Source organism: Saimiri boliviensis, chromosome 2 (genome assembly GCF_048565385.1).
Source record: "Saimiri boliviensis isolate mSaiBol1 chromosome 2, mSaiBol1.pri, whole genome shotgun sequence".
In the NCBI taxonomy this organism is placed as follows: Eukaryota; Metazoa; Chordata; class Mammalia; order Primates; family Cebidae; genus Saimiri; species Saimiri boliviensis.
Genome location: NC_133450.1, coordinates 16,056,810 through 16,079,948, shown reverse-complemented (window position 1 = coordinate 16,079,948; position 23,139 = coordinate 16,056,810). Strand labels below are relative to the sequence as shown.

Here is a 23,139-nt window from a genome sequence, read left to right as displayed (position 1 = left end):
ACTCAAAAAAAAAAAAAAAAAAAAAAAATGAAATAGAAAAATTGGAATAGCCCTGTGTCTGTTAAAGCTTCTCAACCCTGAACTCACTCTTGTTTGACCTGCTTTGTGATACCAGAGCTGGGTTCTGCCAACATTTCTCCTGTGACAGATCGCATACTTAAGCTTCATCAGTGGAGGTTACTAAAGGGACACCGCAGGAGAAAGGAGCTTACCTTCTCTAACCCAGTGTGCTTTTTCCTTCTTGCTTCTGCAGCATGTGGCTACTAACAAGCAACATTTGAGACACCCAGTGAAGCACCTCGTCCAGTAGGAGCTGGAACGATCAGTGGCACTTACTCTGCAGGGATTTTCACCAATAACCCTGCAGGTGGTTTCCCAGAAAGTTTCACCAGCATGGCAAAGGGTAGCTTCCTAATGAGTGGAGATGGAGGGGCTCAGTGAGGGGATGGTGGCTCAGTGGGGGATGGGAGGCCAGTGAGAGGATGGGGGTCCAGTGGGGGATGGGGGCTTAGTGAGAGGATAGGGCTCAGTGGAGGATGGGGGCTCAGTGAGGGGATGGGAGCTCCATCTGACACATCCTCCAAAGACAGTTTCCCACTTGCCAGTCCCAGCACACACCATCTCAGCAAACTCTAGGCCATTCCAGGGTCATAATACATCAACATTATATCATCTGCAGTGAGATCTGAGCCTCAGCTATGTAAGAACAATCTCTTCTGAGTTTATTCCCCTCATGAGTACTTTGCCCCAGCCTAGGAAGTGGCTGGTCTCTACACCTGCTCTTCCTGTATTCTTTGGAGTTCTCTCTACCCCTTAGTCACTAATTTCATTACTAGTTAATAATTCTTTACATTAGATTGGTCCTGGCATGGTTTCTGTCTCCTGACTGGACCTTGACTGATATAACTGATGAATTCTAAGATTTAAGAACCTCACAAACTTTCAGAGAACAAAGGAGGCAGCATTTCCAAATTGAATTTATGAGGTATCACCCTGCCACCAAAACCAGATAAAGACATTAGGAGACAGTAAAACTAGATAAATATTCCAAAGGAACACAGACACAAACACTTTTAGCCAAATATTGGCAGACTGAATTCACCAGTTTATAAACAGGGTAATAAACCCCACTTGGTCATGACATATCTCAGGAATGCAAAGTTGCTTTAATATTTGAAAATCAAACAATGTGATACATCACATTAACAGAATAAAGAATGACAGTATAACTATCTCATTAGATGTAGAAAAAGCATTCAAAAAATTCAGTACTCATTCATAAGCAAGCTGGAAATAGAAAAAAAATTCTTTAAAGGAAATCTAAAAAAGAAAAAAAAAAAACAGAGAAAACTCTAGAACTACCTTCACACTTAATAGTGAAAGTGACTTTTCCTAAGATAAGGAACAAGGTGGATACATCTGCTCTTACCAATTCTTAACATTGTACCTGAAGTCCTAGTCAGTGCAAAAAGGCAACAAAAACATCATAAATATAGCAGAAATACTGAAAAGGAAGAGCAGAATTGTCTATATTCACAAATGACATATTATATATGTAGAAAATTCTAAAGAATTTACCCCAAAAAAGCTAAACTAATAAGTGAATTTAGCAAGGCAGCGGGACTGCAGATCAATATACAAAAATTAACTATTTCTATGTATGAGTAATAAATAATGAATACCATTTACAATAGCATAAAAAACCAAAATATTTAACAATAAATTTAATTTAAAAATATGTTGGGGGATCCGACTTTCAAGATGGCCGCCTAAGAACAGCTCAGGACTTCAGCTCCCAGTGAAAGTGCAGAGGGTGAGTGGACGCCGCATTTCCAGACGAACTCTTATTGCCCACAGACCAGGAGATACCCAGGCAGAGGGGTCGCCAGCGTCGCAGTCCCAGCCGGTGCGGCTGTTTTGGCTCCCGCGGGGCTGATTCCGCCCGCGCAGCTGCTGTGACCACTCCCTGTTGCTGCGGTTCTCCGTACAAAAGCCACTGGTCTGGGAGCCCTCTTAGCTGGCGAGCAGAGCCTTGAGACGGCAGAATAGCCCATTCATCTGAAATAGCGAGACAGGCCAGGAGATTCCTAGGCAAAAAATCCGCCAGGAGCCGGCGCCGCGGTTCGAGCCGACTCCGTGAGTCGCAGCACGGGAGATCCCGGCGCCTTTTCAACAAGCGACCGGAACGCGGGGTCATTCAACTTAAAAGAAAAGACTCTGAGTCAGGGAGCCAGGTGATCAGGCTCGGTTGGTCCCACCCCTCCACCCCCAACAACAACGAAAACAAAAACAGTAATTGGAAACCCTCTGGGTTGAGCCCTTCAAACCAAGCACAGCTGAACCGGGATGGTCCGGCTCCGTGGGGGAGGGGCTTCCGCCATTACTGAGACTCTCCACCGCTACGGAGGCAGGCTGCCGTTGCCGAGGCAACCCGCCGTTGCCGAGGCAACCTGCCACAACAGAGAGAGTCCGCCATAACAGAGGCGGGGCCACCATTGCCCAGACAGTTCTAACTACGCCCATATAAAAAGGACTACAGGGAAGAGCTCAGGGCAGCTGGGCGGAGCCCACAGCAGCTCAGCAAAGCCCCTGCGGGCAGGCAGAGGCTAGGCCTGCTGCTAGCTGGGCGGGTCAGACCTGAAAAAAAAAAAAATCAAAAAAGGCAGTAGTGCAACGGAAACTCATGAAGCTCCAACTCCCTGGGACAGAGACAGACAACAGGTGGATAAACCCACAAAAATGGGTAGAAACCAGCGTAAAAAGGATGAAAACTCCCGAAACCAGAACACCTCTCCTCCTAAAAGTGATCACAACTCCTCACCAGCAAGGGAACCAGACCGGATGGAGAAGGAGGGTGACGAAATGACAGAATCAGACTTCAGAGGATGGGTAGTAAGAAACTACAATGAGCTAAAAGAACATGTTCTAACCCATCGCAAAGAAAATAGGAACCTTGAAAAAAGATTGGACGAACTGCTGACGAGAATGGACAGCATAGAGAGGAGAATAAGTGAATTGATGGAGCTGAAAAACGCAACACGAGAACTTCGTGAAGCATGCACAAGCTTCAACAGCCGAATTGACCAAGCAGAAGAAAGGATATCAGAGGTCGAAGACCAACTCAATGAAATAAAAAGAGAAGGCAAGAACAGAGAAAAAAGCGCAAAAAGGAATGAACAAAATCTTCAAGAAATGTGGGACTATGTGAAAAGACCTAATCTACGTCTGATAGGTGTACCTGAATGTGATGAAGAGAATGAATCCAAGCTGGAAAATACTCTTCAGGATATTATCCAGGAAAACTTCCCCAACCTAGCAAGGCAGACCAATATTCAAATCCAGGAAATACAGAGAACACCACAGAGATATTCCTCAAGAAGAGCAACCCCAAGGCACATAATCGTCAGATTCACCAGGGTTGAAATGAAAGAGAAAATGCTAAGGGCAGCCAGAGAGAAAGGTCGGGTTACCCACAAAGGGAAGCCCATTAGACTCACAGCAGATCTCTCAGCAGAAACCCTACAAGCCAGAAGAGACTGGGGGCCAATATTCAACATCCTTAAAGAAAAGAACTTTCAACCCAGAATCTCCTATCCAGCCAAACTCAGCTTCATAAGTGAAGGAAAAATAAAATCCTTTGTGAACAAGCAAGCACTCAGAGATTTCATCACCACCAAACCTGCTCTACAAGAACTCCTGAAAGAGGCTCTACACATATAAAGGAACAACCAGTACCAGCCACTCCAAAAACACACCAAATGGTAAAAAAGCAGCAACACAATCAAGAATCTGCATCAACTAACCAACAAAACAGCCAGGTAGCATCAAAATGACAGCATCAAATTCACACATAACAATACTATCCCTAAATGTCAATGGACTAAATGCCCCAATCAAAAGACACAGACTGGCAAATTGGATAAAAAGCCAAAACCCATCAGTGTGCTGTATCCAGGAAACCCATCTTACATGCAAGGATACACAAAGGCTCAAAATAAAGGGATGGAGGAAGATCTACCAAGCAAATGGAGAACAAAAAAAGGCAGGAGTTGCAATTCTCATCTCTGATAAAATAGACTTTAAAGCAACAAAGATCAAAAGAGACAAAGAAGGACATTACATAATGGTAAAAGGATCACTGCAACAAGAAGAGCTAACGATCCTAAATATATATGCACCCAATACAGGAGCACCCAGATACATAAGGCAAGTCCTTAATGACTTACAAAGAGACTTAGACTCCCACACAATAATAGTGGGAGACTTTAACACCCCATTGTCAACATTAGACAGATCAACCAGACAGAAAATCAACAAGGATATCCAGGACCTGAACACAGACCTGGAACGAGCAAACCTAATAGACATTTACAGAACTCTCCACCCCAAATCCACAGAATATACATTCTTCTCAGCACCACATCACACCTACTCTAAAATTGACCACATAATTGGCAATAAATCACTCCTCAGCAAATGCAAAAGAACAGAAATCATAACAAACAGTCTCTCAGACCACAGTGCAATCGAGTTAGAACTCAGAATGCAGAAACTAACTCAGCACCGCACAGCTTCATGGAAACTGAACAACTTGCTCTTGAATGTTGACTGGATAAACAATGAAATGAAGGCAGAAATAAAGATGTTCTTCGAAACCAATGAGAACGAAGACACAACATACCAGAATCTCTGGGACACATTTAAAGCAGTCTCTAGAGGAAAATATATAGCAATGAGTGCCCACATGAGAAGAAAGGAGAGATCTAAAATTGACACCCTATCATCAAAATTGAAAGAGCTAGAGGAGCAAGATCAAAAAAACTCAAAACCTAGCAGAAGACAGGAAATAACTAAGATCAGAGCAGAACTGAAGGAAATAGAGACAGAAAAAACTCTTCAAAAAATCAATAAATCCAGGAGCTGGTTTTTTGAAAAGATCAACAAAATAGACAGACCACTAGCCAGATTAATAAAAAAGAAAAGAGAGAATAACCAAATTGATGCAATAAAAAACGATAAAGGGGATATCACCACAGATTCCACAGAAATCCAAACCATCATCAGAGATTATTACAAACAACTCTATGCACATAAACTAGTAAACCTGGAAGAAATGGATAAATTCCTGGACACCTGCAACCTCCCAAGCCTAAACCTGGAAGAAGCCGAAACCCTGAATAGACCAATAACATGGTCTGAAGTCGAGGCAGCAATAAAGAGCCTACCACCCAAAAAAAGCCCAGGTCCAGATGGGTTCACAGCTGAATTCTACCAGACATACAAGGAGGAGCTGATACCATTCCTTCTGAAACTATTCCAGACAATCCAAAAAGAGGGAATCCTTCCCAAATCATTTTACGAGACAAACATCATCCTGATACCAAAACCCGGCAGAGACTCGACAAGAAAAGAAAATTTCAGGCCAATATCCATGATGAACATAGATGCAAAAATCTTCAATAAAATACTGGCAAACCGATTGCAACAGCATATCAAAAAGCTCATCCACCATGATCAAGTAGGATTCATCCCGGGGATGCAAGGCTGGTTCAACATACGCAAGTCCATAAACGTAATTCACCACATAAACAGAACCAAAGACAAAAACCACATGATTATCTCAATTGATGCAGAGAAGGCTTTTGACAAAATTCAACAACCCTTTATGCTAAAAACCCTCAATAAACTAGGTATTGACGGAACGTATCTCAAAACAATAAAAGCTATTTACGACAAACCAACAGCCAATATCATACTGAATGGGCAAAAACTGGAAGCATTCCCTTTGAAATCTGGCACTAGACAAGGATGCCCTCTCTCACCACTCCTATTCAATATAGTACTGGAAGTTCTAGCCAGAGCAATCAGGCAAGAAAAAGAAATAAAGGGTATCCAAATTGGAAAGGAGGAAATCAAATTGTCTCTATTTGCAGATGACATGATTGTATATCTGGAAGACCCCATCATCTCAGCCCAAAATCTCCTGAAACTGATAAACAACTTCAGCAAAGTCTCAGGATACAAAATCAACGTGCAAAAATCACAAGCATTCCTATACACCAGTAATAGACTTCAAGAGAGCCAAATCAAGAACGAACTGCCATTCACAATTGCTACAAAGAGAATAAAGTACCTAGGAATACAACTAACAAGGAACGTAAAGGACCTCTTCAAGGAGAACTACAAGCCATTGCTCAACGAAATAAGAGAGGATACAAACAGATGGAGAAACATTCCATGTTCATGGTTAGGAAGAATCAACATCGTGAAAATGGCCATACTGCCCAAAGTAATTTACAGATTCAATGCTATTCCCATCAAGCTACCAATGACCTTCTTCACAGAACTGGAAAAAAACACCTTAAACTTCATATGGAACCAAAAGAGAGCCCGCATAGCCAAGTCAATTCTAAGCAAAAAGAACAAAGCGGGAGGCATCACACTACCGGACTTCAAACTATACTACAAGGCTACAGTAATCAAAACAGCATGGTACTGGTACCAAAACAGAGATATAGACCAATGGAACAGAACAGAGGCCTCAGAGGAAATACAACATACCCACAACCATCTGATCTTCGACAAACCTGACAAAAACAAGCAATGGGGAAAGGACTCCCTGTTTAATAAATGGTGTTGGGAAAACTGGCTAGCCATGTGCAGAAAGCAGAAACAGGACCCCTTCCTGACACCTTACACCAAAATTAACTCCAGATGGATTAAAGACTTAAACATCAGACCTAATACCATAAAAACCTTACAAGAAAATCTAGGCAAAACCATTCAGGACATAGGTGTAGGCAAGGACTTCATGACCAAAACGCCAAAAGGAATGGCAACAAAAGCCAAAATAGACAAATGGGACCTAATCAAACTCCACAGCTTCTGCACGGCAAAACAAACAGTCAGTAGAGTGAATCGGCAACCAACAGAATGGGAAAAAATTTTTGCAGTCTACCCATCTGACAAGGGGCTGATAACCAGAATTTACAAAGAACTAAAGCAGATCTACAAGAAAAAAACAAACAAGCCCATTCAAAAATGGGCAAAGGATATGAACAGATACTTTACAAAAGAAGACATACAGGAGGCCAACAAACATATGAAAAAATGCTCATCATCACTGGTCATCAGAGAAATGCAAATCAAAACCACATTGAGATACCATCTCACACCAGTTAGAATGGCGATCATTAAAAAATCGGGAAACAACAGATGCTGGAGAGGATGTGGAGAAATAGGAACACTTTTACACTGTTGGTGGGAATGTAAATTAATTCAACCATTGTGGAAGACAGTGTGGCGATTCCTCAAGGACTTAAAAATAGAAATCCCATTTGACCCAGCAATCCCATTACTGGGTATATATCCAAAGGATTATAAATCATTCTACTACAAGGACACGTGCACACGAATGTTCATTGCAGCACTGTTTACAATAGCAAAGACCTGGAACCAACCCAAATGCCCAACGATGATAGACTGGATAGGGAAAATGTGGTACATATACACCATGGAATATTATGCAGCCATCAAAAACGATGAGTTCACGTCCTTTATAGGGACATGGATGAACCTGGAAACCATCATTCTCAGCAAACTGACACAAGAGCAGAAAATCAAACACCGTATATTCTCGCTCATAGGCGGGTATTGAACAATGAGAACACATGGACACAGGGAGGGGAGCACTACACACTGGGGTCCGTTGGGGGGAAATGGGGGAGGGGCGGGGGGTGGGGAGGTGGGAAGAGATAGCATGGGGAGAAATGACAGATACAGGTGAGGGGACGGAAGGCAGCAAAGCACACTGCCATGTGTGTACCTATGCAACAATCTTGCATGTTCATCACATGTACCCCAAAACCTAAAATGCAATTAAAAAAAAAAAAAATATGTTGAAGATTTGTATGCTGAAAACTACAGAAATTGCTGAGAGAAATTACAGACTTAATACATGAAAAGGTGTAACTGTTCCTCAACAAATGCCAAAGAACAGAAATAATAGTCTCTCAGACCACAGAGCAATCACATTAGAACTCAGGATCTAGAAACTCACTCAAAACCACACAATTACATGGAAACTGAACAACCTACTCCTGAATGACTCCTAGGCAAATAACATAATTAAGGCAGAAATCAATTTCTTTGAAACCAATGAGAACAAAGAGAACATACCAGAATCTCTGGGACACAGCTAAAGCAATATTAAGAGAAAAATTCATAGCACTAAATGCCCACATCAGAAAGCAAAAAAGTTCTCAAATTGACACCCTAACATCACAATTAAAAGAGCTAAAGAAGCAAGAGCAAATGAATCCAAAAACTAGCAGAAGACAAAAAATAAGACCGGAGAATTGAAGGAGATAGAGATACGAAAAACCCTAAAAAAAAAAAAAAAAAAAAAAAAAAAAAAAAAAAAAAATCAATGAATCCAGGAGCTAGTTTTTTGAAAAAAATAACAAAGTAGATAGACCACTAGCTAGACTAATAAAGAAAAGATAGAAGAATCAAATAGACACAATAAAAAGTTATAAAAGAGATACTACCACTGACCCCACAGAAATACAAACTACCATTACAGAATATTATAAACATTTCTATGCAAATCAGCTAGAAAATCTAGAGTAAATGGATAAATTCCTGGACACATATACCCACCCAAGACTAAACTAGGAAGAAGCTGAATCCCTGAATAGACCAATAACAAGTTCTGAAACTGAGGCAGTAATTAATAGCTTACCAACCAAAAAAAGCCCAGGACCAAATTCTACCAGAGAGGTACAGAGGAGCTGTTACCATTCCTTCTGCAACTATTCCAAACAATTGAAAAGGAGGGACTCCTCCCTAACTCATTGTATGAAGCCAGCATCATCCTGATACCAAAACTGCTCAATAAAATACTGACAAAACTGAATCCAGCAGCACATCAAAAAACTTATCCACGACAATCAAGTCTGCTTCATCCCTGGGAAGTGAGACTGGTTCAACATATGCAAATCAATAAACTTAATCCATTGCATAAACAGAACTAAAGACAAAAACTACATGATTATCTCAACAGATTCAGAAAAGGCCTTCAATAAAATTCAACATCCCTTCATGTTAAAAACTCTCAATAAACTAGGTATTGATGGAATGTATCTCAAAATAAGTAGAGCTATTTATGAAAAACCCACACCCAATATCATGCTGAATGGGAAAAAGCTGGAAGCATTCCCTTTGAAAACTAGCACAAGGCAAAGATACCTTCTCTCAGCACTCCCATTCAACATACTATTGGAAGTTCTGGCCAGGGCAATCAGGCAAGAAAAATAAATAAAGAGTATTCAAATAGGAGGAGAGGAAGTCAAATTGTCTCTGTTTGCAGATGACATGATTCTATATTTAGAAAACCCCATTATCTCAGCCCAAAAATTCCTTAAGCTGATAAGCAATTTCAGCGGTCTCAGGATACAAAATCAACGTGCAAAAATCATAAACATTCCTTTACACCAACAATAAACAAGCAAAGAACCAAAGCATGAATGAACTCCCATTCGCAATCACTGCACAGAGAATAAAATACCTATGAATACAGCTAACAGGGGATGTAAAGGATCTCTTCAAGGACAACTACAAACCACTGTTCAAGGAAATAAGCAAGGAGACAAACAAACAGAAAAACATTCCATCCTCATGAATAGGAAGAATCAACATTGTGAAAATGGCCATAATGCCCAAAGTAGTTTATAGATTCAATGCTATTCCCATCAAACTACCATTGGCATTCTTCACAGAATTAGAAAAAAACTGCTTTAAATTTCATATGAAATCAAAGAAGACCCCATATGGCTAAGAAAATCCTAAGCAGAAAAAACAAAGCTGAAGGCATCATGTAACCTGACTTCAAACTATACTACAAGGCTACAGTAACAAAAATATCATGGTACTGGTACCAAAATAGACACATTGATCAACAGAACAGATACCTCAGATCTCTAGAGGTCTACAGATCTACAGAGACCACACATCTACAACCATCTGATCTTCGACAAACCTGACAAAAACAAGCTGTGGAGAAAAGATCTCTCCTATTCAATCAATGGTACTGGGAAAACTGGCTAGCCACATTCGGAAAACTGAACCTGGACCCATTCCTTATACCTTATACAAAAATTAACTCAAAATGGATTAAAGACTTAAATATAAAACCCAAAACCATGAAAATCCCAGAAGAAAAACTAGGCAATACCATTGTGGACCTAGGCATTGGCAAAGACTTCATAACAAAAACTCCAAAAGCAATTGCAATAGAAGCCAAAATTGACAAATTGAATCTAAAGATCTTCTGCACAGCAAAAGAAACTATCATCACAGTGAACAGGTAACCTACAGAACGGGAGAACATTTTTGCAGTCTACGCATCTGATAAAGGACTAATATCTGGAATTTACAGGGAACTTAAAACAAATTTACAAGAAAGAAACAACTTCATCAGAAAATGGGCAAAGGATATGAACAGACACTTCTCAAAAGAGGACATTTACACAGCCAATAAACATATGAAAAAAAGCTCAACATCACTGATCATTAGAGAAATGCAAATCTCATGCCAGTCAGAAAGGCGATTATTAAAATATCAAGAAATAACAGATGCAGGCAAGGCTGTGGAGAAATAGGAATGCTTTTACACTGTTGGTGGAAATGTAAATTAGTTCAACCATTATGGAAGACAGTGTGGCAATTCCTCAAGGATCTAGAACCAGAAATACCATTTGACTCAGCAATCCCATTACTGGGTATATACCCAAAGGAATATAAATCTTTTAACTATAAAGACACATACAAACATCTATTTATTGCAACACCATTTAAAACAGCAAAGTTATGGAACCAACCCAAATGTCCATCGGTAGACTGGATAAAGAAAACATGATACATATACTCCATGGAATACTATGCAACCATAAAAAGGCATGAGATCATATCCTTTGCAGGGACATGGATGAAGCTGGAAGCCATCATCCTCAAACTAACACAAGAAGAGAAAACCAAACACTGCATGTTCTCATAAGTGGGAGCTGAACAATCAGAACACATGGACACAGGGAGGGGAACAACACATACTAGGGACTGTTGGGGGTTGGGGAGTGAAGGGAGGGAACTTATATGACAGGTCAATAGATATAGCTAACCACCATGGCATGTGTATACCTATGGAACAAACCTGCACCTTCTGTACATGTATTCTGGAACTTAAAGTAAATTTTTTTTAAAAGGTATAACTTTTAAAAAGGATTTGAAGGGTCCATATTAGTCAGATATCAGTTCTTCCCAGATTTATCTATAATTTAAATGTACTAACAATGAAAATTCCATCAGGCTCTTTGCAGAAATAGAGAAAATACTTTTCAAAACATTTTTTACATGTATCTGGAGTATGTAAAGGGCTCTTAAAACTCAATAGAAAAGACAACAGAATTTTTTTAGATGAGCAAAAGGTTTGAGTAGATATTGCATAAAACTAACTATATAAATGTCCATTAAGTCCATGACAAGACGTCTGCTCAACAGCTTTAGTCATCAGAGAAATGTATATACTATACACCCACAATTCAGGGTTAAAATCAAAAATGACAACATGAAGCACTGACAAGAATGTAGAGTAACTTGAACTCTTAAACATTGTTGACGGAAGTGTAAAACCACACATTTTGGAAAACAGTTTGGTAGTTTCTTATAAACATACAATTAACATAAGACCCAGAAAATTCACTCCTCAGTATTCATCCCGAAGAAATACAAATATATTTCATACAAAGACTGAAAATTTAGACAGTTTTATTTGCAATAGTGGAAACTTGAGAGAGGAAACATCGTGGTATATTCATACAATGGAAAACTCTTTCAAAATAAGAAGGAACAAACCACTGACACACACAACATGGACAAATTTCAAAAGCATTATGCTGAAGGAAAGAAACCATTCACAAGAATACACAGCATATGATGCCACTTTCATGATGTTCTGGAACAAAGAAAACTAACCTATAGTGGCTGCTTGTGATTGGTAGTGAAAGGAACTGACAGAACAGGTATACAAGAGAAATATTCTGAAGCTTGATTGGAATATTGGTTATATGGGTATATCTATTTATCAAAACTCACTGACTTGTATACTCAAAGTAGGAACATTTTATTGTAAATAAATTATGCCTCTATAATGTTAGTTTTAAAAAATTATTAGATACATTAGCTGGAAATAATTTAGACTTGGTCTTAACCAAAAAATTTTCTCTGTAATCTTATTTATTCTTGTAATTAGCTTCTTGTCTTCGAAGCAATGCAAAACTTCATTGTAGCTAATCCTGTGTTAGACTCTTACGTAGAATTTGTCCAATGAGTAATTCTTATAAATAACTCTAGATTTACTTTACCCATATGAATAATTTATTTGCTACTTAGAGCCACATTAGTGCTTAGTATAAATCATACTACATGGTAAACATACTCACATATATTTAAATATAAACACATTTGGACTTTAAACAGTAACTACATTTTAGTAGATGATCTAGTTCTGTGAGTTAGCAAATGGTTAAGTACTCCTCTCCTTCCACACTAAGTAGAAAAAAGCATTCATCAGCTGTCTGAGTCTGTTACCAGTGCCACATGTGAGGACAGACCACAGCACAATGAGATGAGGCAGAGGAAGTGGCTCCAACAGCATTGGCTATATCAGGTTTTCTTCCTTCTTCTAGCCACCTCAAAAAACATTCACAGAGAGTTGTAATGGTTACAAGACCAAAACTTGGAATCAAAAGAATTAGATAATGCAAATCACCCAATTAGTCTGCTAATCTCTATTACTGCAGAAATAGAGTTAGAAGTAGTTTATTGATAAGGCATTTTTTAAATCATCCCACTCATCCTATCCTGCATTTCAAAAATATCATCTTAAAAAGGAAAATAAAAAATACTTTTTAGAGCATAAAGCATAACAGGTTGAAGTGGTTTTCATAAAGCTGCTTCCAGTGTTCTTCAGCTTTCTATTATGGCAGCATCATCTTGTGATGAAGACATTAGCTCACTTGGACACATGGTCAGCATCCATAAATACGTCTCAGTGATGATCAAGTTGCTGCCATCTGCATGAATCATTTGCAAATAAGACGAAGAGAGCAACCTAAGTGTTAGCAGCAAGGCTTCAAGGTCTATACTACTCAAGCCACTCCAAAGGATAGAACCAATGCACAGCTTGAATGTTGGGGAACACATCAGGTAATGTTAAAGATTCATCAGCTTTCCCCTTGGAATTAATTCTTGTAAAATCTTCCACAGGGTAAATTAAAAATACATTTCTCTCCCCATTTACTCTTATTTTTAGCCTCGAAAGGCTCACAAACTGTTCCATTGAAACAAGAATTGGTTCTGAACCAAAACCAAAAAGAAGGAAAGAAAATCCAGAGTATTCTATGATGCCCTGTAAGTATTAGCATGTGGCTTCCACATGAAAGTTGTCAAACTGTGCAAATTCAAAGGAGTGAGTTCCAATTGCGGCCCAGCCATTCTTCGGAAAATTCACAGGGATGTCTGTCCACAGAGACTTGTCATTCAGCATGCCAGAGGCAAAACCACCCTAGAGTAGAGAGAAACACATTCCCTGAAACCATATGAAAACAGTCCTCTTAAGTCTGTTTCTTGATAATGTATGGCCCACTACTTAGTGGAGCAAATGTACTTCTCATTCATGACTTACCACATCAAAACACAATTCCACAAGTTTGAGCAAAAGTTTAAAATACAAAATAAAATTCTGGGACGAAATTCTTACCTACCTACTTAAATTGTTCCCAATGTACAAGGAATACCTCAGTATTTCCTGTGCTCCACCAAAATGGAAAACCAACAAAATTGCAAAACTTTTCATGATTATAAAGTTTTAGACAAAAACTCATTAAAATAAAAAAAAAAATGTTATTTATAAGTAGTCGCATGTACATGTGTTGTGGCTAACAGCCACCAGCTCTCCAGATCTGACTGCGCTGGTGCCAAAACGTCTGCTTCTACCACACTGCCTGTTTAAGGTTTTCATTAAAGAGCCTCTGCCCAGCCAGAAGAAAAATAATTAACCTTAGTTTTTGTGTTTTGTTCCCATGAACAGAATATCACTTCAAAGCCATATGAAGCTCCTACCCTTAAGAGGGAAAAACAGTAACTACCAGTTAAAGTGATGATGGGGCAGGTTATGGTGGGTGGAAGAAGGGAGGGATCTATAAGGTGCGGCTTACTGGTCACTGACAGGGAAAGAAAAAAATTACACCTTCCTCAGAAGGTTGCCATTCTACTTAACTCAGTGCCTGGCACATGGTAAACAACAAATCTCAGCTCTTATTATCTTTATGATAGCACATTTATGAGCATATATGCACAGCATACTAACTACAGCCAATCATTTAAAACTAGCTACTCTCAAAAGGCAAAGAGCTCAAAGTTCAAAGCACTGGGCCAAGAACCAGAATAAATCTGCTTTTAAGTCTTAGAAGTATAATAATAATGGGCCTTAATTTAGTTCTTTTATTTTATGCATGGAAACACTGAGGCTTAATAAATTTAAACTCTGCTTTATTAGGCAAAAAGAAAAAAAAAGAAAGAAAAAGAAAAAAAGAAATAAATTAAAACTCAAAGTCACAGATTTTTACTCCAAGTCACCTAGCTCCAAACTGAGAACCACATTCCTATGACTACAGACCTGCACAGCTGTCTTCAGCTCTTGAAGTGCTTACTGAACATCTTTTGCTGCCATGAAACACTCAATATTAATATTGAGCCAAGGGATTCACAACACAAAGCCTATTAAGCACAAAACCTGTCTAACAGGACGTCATCTCTCCTCGCTCCCCAGGCTTCAGCCAGCCCCACCTCCAGGCTGCTCTTCACACAATGTCAGTCACACCTGTCTTTTGTACAAGCCAGTGGTCTGCTCAGATTGTTCTTCCTATCATTCAGGTCTGCACTCAAGTACCACCTACTCAGTGAGGTCTTTCCTCACCTCCCTGATTACAGAATAAGGGTAACAGAACTACTCTATTTCATGACTATTTTTTCTTCATAATCAAGTATATACTTATTTACAAGCTAACTGTCTCAGGACAGGCCTCAGAAAACAGGTCAGCCAACCTGTTTTTGTAAATAAAATCTTATTGAAACATAGCCACATCCATTCATCTACCTGTTGTCTATGGCTTTTTTTCTCTCTACAACAGCAGAACTGGGTAGGAGCAGCAGAGATCACATGGCCCACAAAATTTACTATCTGGCCCTTTGCAGAAAAAGTTGCCAACCCCTGTCCTAGAAGAATATATGTTCTAAGAGAGCAGGAAACTTATCTATCTTGTTCACTGCTGTATCCCTAGGACTTAGTAAAGTGCATACAGTACAGGCTTAATAAAAATGTGTTAAATGAAAGAATGAAACATATTTAACCCTCAAAACAACGTCACAGAAGTTATCCCCATTTTACAAATAAGGAAACGGATACTCAAAGAGGAGAAATAACTTGCTAGAAGTCTCAGTATGTGTTAGTAAGGAAATATGTTTGTCTGTCTGGTTTCAAACACTCCTACTCCTAAGAATATTAACTTAATTCATTAAGTGCTTACCACATATCTGGCACCAAAATTTCATATATATTTTCTCACTGAATCTTCGTAAGAAAAGTGTTCTTCATGATATTATGAAGGGGAAAATTGAAGCTGTGCAACATAAAATATAATAGACTTCAAAGTCCACTGTGCTACCTACCATGCAACACAGCTGGGGACATGTCACCTGACATGTGCTGAGAAGAATTCAACAGGTGGCTGACGGTCAGTGACAAAATCCTCACATTAGCCATAATTTGGAATATGGACAACAGAGAAGATTATGTTTTTTTTTCATTTATGCATAAAAGATTTATATGTCAAATACTGTTTAATGCACTGGGAATTCAAGATGAACAAGAAAGACAAGGTCCTTGCTCTTATGGAACTTACCTTCTAGTAGAAGGAGATGGACAGACACACATACACAGTGAGAGCTAAGGGATAGTAGCATGCAAAAATTAAAGCAGGTCAAGATGACGATGGATGCCTGACAGACTACTTCAGAGCAGACAGTTGGAGAAGACCCTCAGAGTATGTGGCAAAAAGCTGAGATTCAGTTAAGCAGCAGAATGCTTATAGTTGATGAAACACAAAATAATAGGAGTAAGGCAGTAAAGCGGGTGCAAGCCAGCAAAGTCCTATCCATCCCAGTAGCAACACAAGAGCCAATTTCTAAAAGTAATGAATCATATTATATTAAAGACACATCGGAAAAAAACAGCTAAAGTAGTGAAGAGTGGCTGTATCAGAAGTACAGAACACAGACTGGGAGTCAAGAAGAAGGAACAGGAGGTGAGGCAGGAGGCAGCTGTTTTCAATAAGTCCTGTTGAAATTTTAACCAAGTATGCAAAGTACCTAAAGAAAATTTAAAAATTTTTAAAATCTCATTCATGATTTCAAAGAAACTCAGAAAATTACTAAAACGAACCTAATCAAAAGTGTGTAAAAATAAAACTGAAGGACATAATGGCAAATCTTAATAAATGGTGAAATATGGTATGCTTTTGTTCCCGTGTTCGCTCACGGAGAAACACATTATTGCAAAAAAAAAAAAAAAGTTATTTTTTCCCAAATTGAAGTATAAATTCAATTTAATACCAGCAGCATTTTCAAGTAAGTGAAAATTTTTTTAAAAAGTCAAATCAAATAATGTATGTAGTGGAATAGCAAAGATAATTTTGAAAAAGAAACAATGAGGAAGTTGCCCCACCAGATATCCACTCATTCATTTACCAAGCATTATTTGGGCTCTTGCTCTGCCTGGCTGTAAAGCACTTTCCTAGGTGCTCCAGTGAGGAATATGGAGAAAGGCCTGTTACTAAAGGAGCTATGTGCTAGTCAAGGGAATAGGACAAACACAGAAACGATCAACAGAATATGTGTGATGTAAGCTTGCGATAAAAGCTTTGGAGAAAAATTAAGCAACAGAAAAGAGACAGAAGTGAGATGGGGCACTTTTTTGATCAAGTGGTCAGGTAAGAAAACTCTGAAGGAGGCAAGGGAGTAATCATCAAAGCTTTCGGAATGTGAACACAATTAAAAGTGTGATTTTGGATAATAAGAGACAAATAGCAATGTGGAGAATAGAGAAAAGTTCAGAAATAAGCATATGTACCATGTGCTAATTGTTACCTTTAAATTATGGGCAAAAGGATAGTCTATTATAATAAATGATGGCTATCCATTTTTCAAAAAATTCTATTCAATACTTCCCCTTACAATTCACAAATAAATTCTTGATGTATTAAAGACTTACACATAAAAATAAATCCTAAACTTTGTTTAGTTTTGGGGGAAAAAATGTTCCTAACTTTGAGAAGCAAGAAGGCCTTATTTAAAACATGAAACACAAAAGCAATGAATAAAAGGTGAAATATTTGACAGTATCAAAATATAAAACTTATAATCATCAAAAATATCATAAGCAAAATTAAAGTACACATGATGGATGTGCATAGTTGTGACATATGCAACAGACAACAGGTTACTATCTAGAATACATATAAAGTTCACATAAATTCATCAGAAAAAGACAAAGAAGTGAAAAGGCAATTTCAGAGAAGAGAAAATACAAATAACCAATAACATTAGATGTGCAAGTTCCCTAATTATCAAGGAAATGCAAATCGTACCTATGAGTTTAGATAAAAATCTTTGAATTCAATAATAGTAAATATTATTATAATTGCTATAAAATGGCTACAGTTTGGCTAGTGTGGTATGGTTAAATAATCTATGCTATACCAAATCAAATCTTCAACATACATACTGTAAATGCTAAAAAAAAAAAAATAGTACTGTCATTTTTGGTGGTTGATTGAGAGAACAAATTCCAAAGTTATTGGAATCTGATTTTTAATTTCTATTGCAGCCTAAACAAAATTGTGAGAGAGCTATCTCGGGAGAGACCAGCACATCATACATAAAAATTTTCCCTGCACAGCATCCCTTGGAAGCACTGTCAAGTAGTAACTCATGATCACCCAGTGATTTTGAGGAACATTTTATATTATACTAAAATTAATCTGGTATTTTCCTGGACAAAAATATTCATGCAAACTAATTTCTAAAAAACTATGCTTATAACTGAAAACCAAATTATTCTTAACCATCAAAAATAAATGTATATGACTTTGCTTACAACTATAAGCTCTATGTACAGTCTTAGTTCAAGCAAACTTGAAAAAACAGTTCAATTATTGACTTTATCACTTATGCCTCAGTTTAAAAAACAGAAACAAATTTTAAAAAAATAGTGACCTGACAAAGTCAACTGCTGACGGTTCTCACGTACGTTACCTTTACCCACATACACATAACCATCCTAGGGATGAGTAGTTTCCTCGCACCAAGGCAGATTCCTTGTCTCTCTTCATTATGTGTCACACTTTCCCCCTCCTATTTTACAACAGAAAATTCTAGAAAGGCACAGCAAAAGAGCATTTTACCTCCAGATCCTCCAATCAGCAATACTTACCCTAATAGTTAACGTGAGTGTATACCACTTTTTTGCTGTAACTTCAACGTGTCCTAAAGCATATATAATCCATCCAGCTGTAACATAAAAAGATTATCCTAATAGTTATATTTTTGAGATCTCAATCACAGAATCATATAACTTAGTGGGATTCTTGAGTGGCATCTGTATGTGGTAAAGTCAGCCTTAATAGAGGTCTATGTCCCTTAATTCCTAGACCTACAACTGAGTTAAGCCAAAACATCTTTCATTTAGCCATGCATTTAATAGCATATACTTAGATCCTACTCTGAGCCATATACTATATGTGAGTTCACCAAAGAACCAGTGAAATAAACTGAAAAGCCAGTGACAGTATGAAGTGTTAGCATCTATAGTTTAAGTATACACTTACACATGACTGGATTGAATATGGAAGACAAAAGAGAGAGAACATAAAATTTCCAGCCAGTCTAATTGGTTACATGTAATAGTATTAACTTAGAGGGAGAAAACAGTAAGTTAATTTTTTGAATTACTGTTATTTGAATGCCTATGAGAACCCGAGGATAAAGTGTCAAGTAGGCAGTTTAAAACAGACAGTAGGGACTGCAGACATGGATTTAAATTCCTAGTTCCAGTTCCACCACTAACTAGCTTTGAGCCGCAGGCAAGTCAATTAACTTCTCTGGCTCTCTGTTTTCAATTTCAGTATCAGTGAGGTAACTTAGATTGGTAATGCTATGAATATGTACCTCTTGTTCTAATATCCTTACTACCTTCTTCCTCTTTAATTTTTATTTTATTTACGGAATCAAGGCAAAAAGCAGCAAAATTTTTTAAAATTAAGGCAGGAGGAAAACCAAGAGACTGAGAAACAAGAAAAGTCACCACACCACCAGTAAGGTCTAGTTTCAAACAAGTGCTGTGTAACAAAACCAATCTGTGGTGAGCACAGTTTAATCTGAACATGTTGGAAGCACCTATTCTGGATAAAATATCATCCTACCAACACAAGGGCTGTAAAGATGACCGAGAAAAGTCAAGTTATTTTCAAGCATTAACTAAATCAAAAATGAGAGTTTTCCATTTTAAGCAGATCAATCCCTCTTCTTGTATTTCCATAAGTACAGCAGCAACATTCTTATAATGTTGTTTTTATGTATGGTGCCTCCTAAGCATTCTCTCACTACCATCTCTACCTCAGAGGGTTCTGATGTTATCTATGCAAATCCTATCCTCACAGCCCAGCTCAACTCTACAATACCCTAAAAAGCTTTGTACAATTATTTCCTCTTTCACAGAGCTGCCCCTTCTCTAGGAATTAAATAACTTTCTATCATTGTAAACTATTTGGTATTTGCTTACATCTCTTCCCAATTAGATGTCCAAGCACCTTGGGTTGAACTCTTTTATCACTCCCACAACTAACAAGTAGGTGCTCATAGTAACATAGCCCATGGTAAGTCATATGCTATTTTAAAAAAATAAAAAATTAAAAAGTGACTTACCTAAATCACCTGTAACCCTGTAAGATCCATTTGCAAAAATCCAGAAGAAAATTCCTCTGGCACTTCTAATCAAAATACCGCCTTTATTTACTCTTCCTGCAATGAACACACCTCCTGTGTCAGGGGTCTCTATGTAAACATCACACTTTATAGTCAGATTGGTCCTGCAAAATAAAACGGTTGATTAGTACTCTTAAACTATACTCTTCCTAACATACTGCAGATATGTCATTTCACAGCACATGCTTCCAAACTTCTAACTGAGGCGAGAAGGTGATTTGCTGAGCCTGTGCCTGTAGCAGAGATGGGCTTCAAGATTCTTCATTGACAATAGTTTTAAATGTTACATGACTTAAGTCATTTCATTGTCTCTTTAAATGATTACTGGACAATAATAGTTACGATTTTTAAGTTTCTTGAGAAAATAGTTTATTAAAATAAAACTTCTCATCTTAAGAATTCAATATTTTAAAAATCCACTATTGTCTATGAACACATAAAAAGTAAAAGTTCTACACAATTCTGAGGAAAAGTGTTTATTCAAATTTCCATCAACAAAGAGAGGCAATGAAGGCAATGCTAGGAGCCTCTGGGAGAAGAGAAGCTACTCTGGGGCCAATTTTCACATTTAAATATAACAAAACTTTAAAACTCCATAAGAAAAGATCTAAAATTATTTCTCTGCAAAGCCCAGAGTGGACTCTCTAGGAGGGTTTCTTAAACTCAGTTCACTGGCCCTATGCCACAGCATGATTCAGTAGATCCGGTACAGCCCCTTGAACTTGCGTGTCTAACAAATTCCTAGGTGATGCTCATGCTGCTTGTCCAAAAATGCCACTTTGAACCATTTTTCCATATGAAGTATCTGTCTATATGAAGCAATAAAATCCTGGTTCTAGGCTCACTGATCCACGAGAGTCTATCAAACATGGGAAAAGATTCAGCCATCCAGGGACTACCAGAGCTTTTATAGTGAGCTCTCCTCCAGGTTTCCTCTTACAAATGCTACCAGGTAAAACACTTTCCTTCTGGGATGCTACAACCACCCCAAACCAACATGATCTCTGAAAATATTTCACTTCCTACTCAGTATCTAACTGCAAATGGGAAGAAACAGGAAAGCTTGCACACAACCAAGTCATAAATCAAGCAATATATCTCATGTAAGACTGGAAACACCAATAAATCTATTCCGGAAATGGGTTGAGAGGAATGAGATCTAGAATTATGTGGCCCTTACATTCCTGTGTCTTTTCAGTGAATTTTGCACAGTCCAATTTACTATATAAAGGAAAAAATTACAAAAGTACCTGCAACAGTACACAGTGAGGACAATCCACACTTAATTATCTAAGCAGAGCTGGGCTACTTTATAGGAAGATCAAATGCTAAGTAATTCAAGCCCAGTCTCTCCTGTCCTCTGACATCAGAGGAAGTTTTCTCTCCAGAGATTATCACCAGCATGAAACCACTAGCAATCAACACTGGTACTTATATTCCTTACCTCCTTTCTGGTTCATCACAAGTTTGAAAGTGCTGCAAATATCATCAACACCCTAAAATTATTCTACTTAGAGTTGGAATGAGAAAAGATCAAACTTTTCCCATTTTTATATACCACATTCCACAATAAATGATTCTTGCATCAGAACTTGCCAGGCAATTTTGTAGATAATCATGAAATGGAATAAAAGTGTGGTTTATTCTTCCATAACCACAATCTCTCAGTAATGCTGAAAGAACAAAAACTAGCCAATATATAAAGCAACTTTGATCAGAGAGAGAGTTCAGCTGTGTGCAGGGAAAGGTAATTTTGTGATTGTCTTTAAAGAATTCCAATCAATGCACACTATCAAGATAGAAGTAGCCAGCTATAGTACAATCTACCTGTATAATCAAATTACTGTGCTGGTACATAACTAAATCTAGGTATAAGAGAGGAAGTTCTACTCAAATTACAACTCTAAAACCTGTGGGTAGTGTGCACACATTAAGAGTAGATTTACTAAAATAGCACTACAGATAAAACTAAACAAATTTCCCATTTCCTACCTTTCAGAAGAAGACAATTAAAATGAGGCTGTGAGATGTATTCCAAGGAGAATGGGCTACTGAGTCATACAGCCCCAGCTTCTAGCCCTGGTTCTGCCACTTACAAGTGGGATCTTGGGTAAATCATACCCCAAAGATGATGCAGTTTCTCAGTCTGCAAGGTGGGGATGATGATATCTCCACCCTGAAGTGGTTTTGTGAGAAATCCATCAAAATGTCTAATATTACCCAATTTTTATTCCCTCCTTTTCCCACAATAAGTGGGCACAGCAGCCAGACAACAGAAATGAATAAGGGATTTGTGGGATCTCTGAGCAGATCTGGCTCCCTCAAACAGAGGATGGAATACTGGAAAATAACGCATAACAGATGAGACCAAATTATAAAGGGTCTTGGAAATCAGGCCTAGAAGTGGAAAACACAGGTAGCAGTAGAGAATGACTGCATCTGCCTGAGCAGAGGAATAACATGCTGAAAACAGGGCTTCAGAAAGATGAAAGTAGTCCTTTCTTGACACACTTAATTGCCACTTTCTGGATCCTCTCCTTTCAGAATGTGTCACTCTTTCTCTTCCACACCCTTCCCCATTTCTCTTCCCGATCTCCTTACCCACTGCAATAGATCATAGTAAAAACTGAGTATTGCTATTTAAATTGTGTAAAATCTTCAAATATATGAAGATTTGGGGGAGTAAAACTTTGAATGGTGCTATATCTCATTCTATACTACAATTAAGGGGCTTCTCAATCTTTTTGGAGTCTGAGCCAGAAATAGGAGAGTTTGCGTTTACAAAGAACCCTCTATAATATTCATGGGCATGGGATATAGGGGTTGTCACAGAAAAGTTAAGTTTCCTAAGGTAACTTCCAAACTGGAGATCAAAACAATGGGGCCCATGCCTTGTACACTTAAACTCAGCCACTGGACTTAACAATAAGACCAAATGAAGATGTCACAAACTCCACTACCACAATCAGAAAATCTAGGTAA

At 38.2% G+C, this 23,139-nt stretch overlaps 1 protein-coding gene across 7 annotated transcripts in view; it reads right to left on the bottom strand.

Moving 5' to 3' along the window:
- Nucleotides 1-11,544: 11,544 nt before the first annotated feature.
- Nucleotides 11,545-23,139, bottom strand: part of GALC (galactosylceramidase) — a 56,740-nt gene continuing 45,145 nt past the window's right edge. For all 7 annotated transcript variants that reach the window (XM_039468892.2, XM_074392873.1, XM_039468893.2 and 4 more), the window contains 3 exons: nucleotides 20,098-20,261; nucleotides 18,608-18,684; nucleotides 11,545-13,621 (listed from right to left, as the gene is read on the bottom strand). In XM_039468892.2, coding sequence (XP_039324826.1) covers nucleotides 13,475-13,621; nucleotides 18,608-18,684; nucleotides 20,098-20,261 — 388 coding nt within the window. In that variant the 3' untranslated portion in view covers nucleotides 11,545-13,474. The remainder of the gene's footprint in view (nucleotides 13,622-18,607; nucleotides 18,685-20,097; nucleotides 20,262-23,139) is intronic.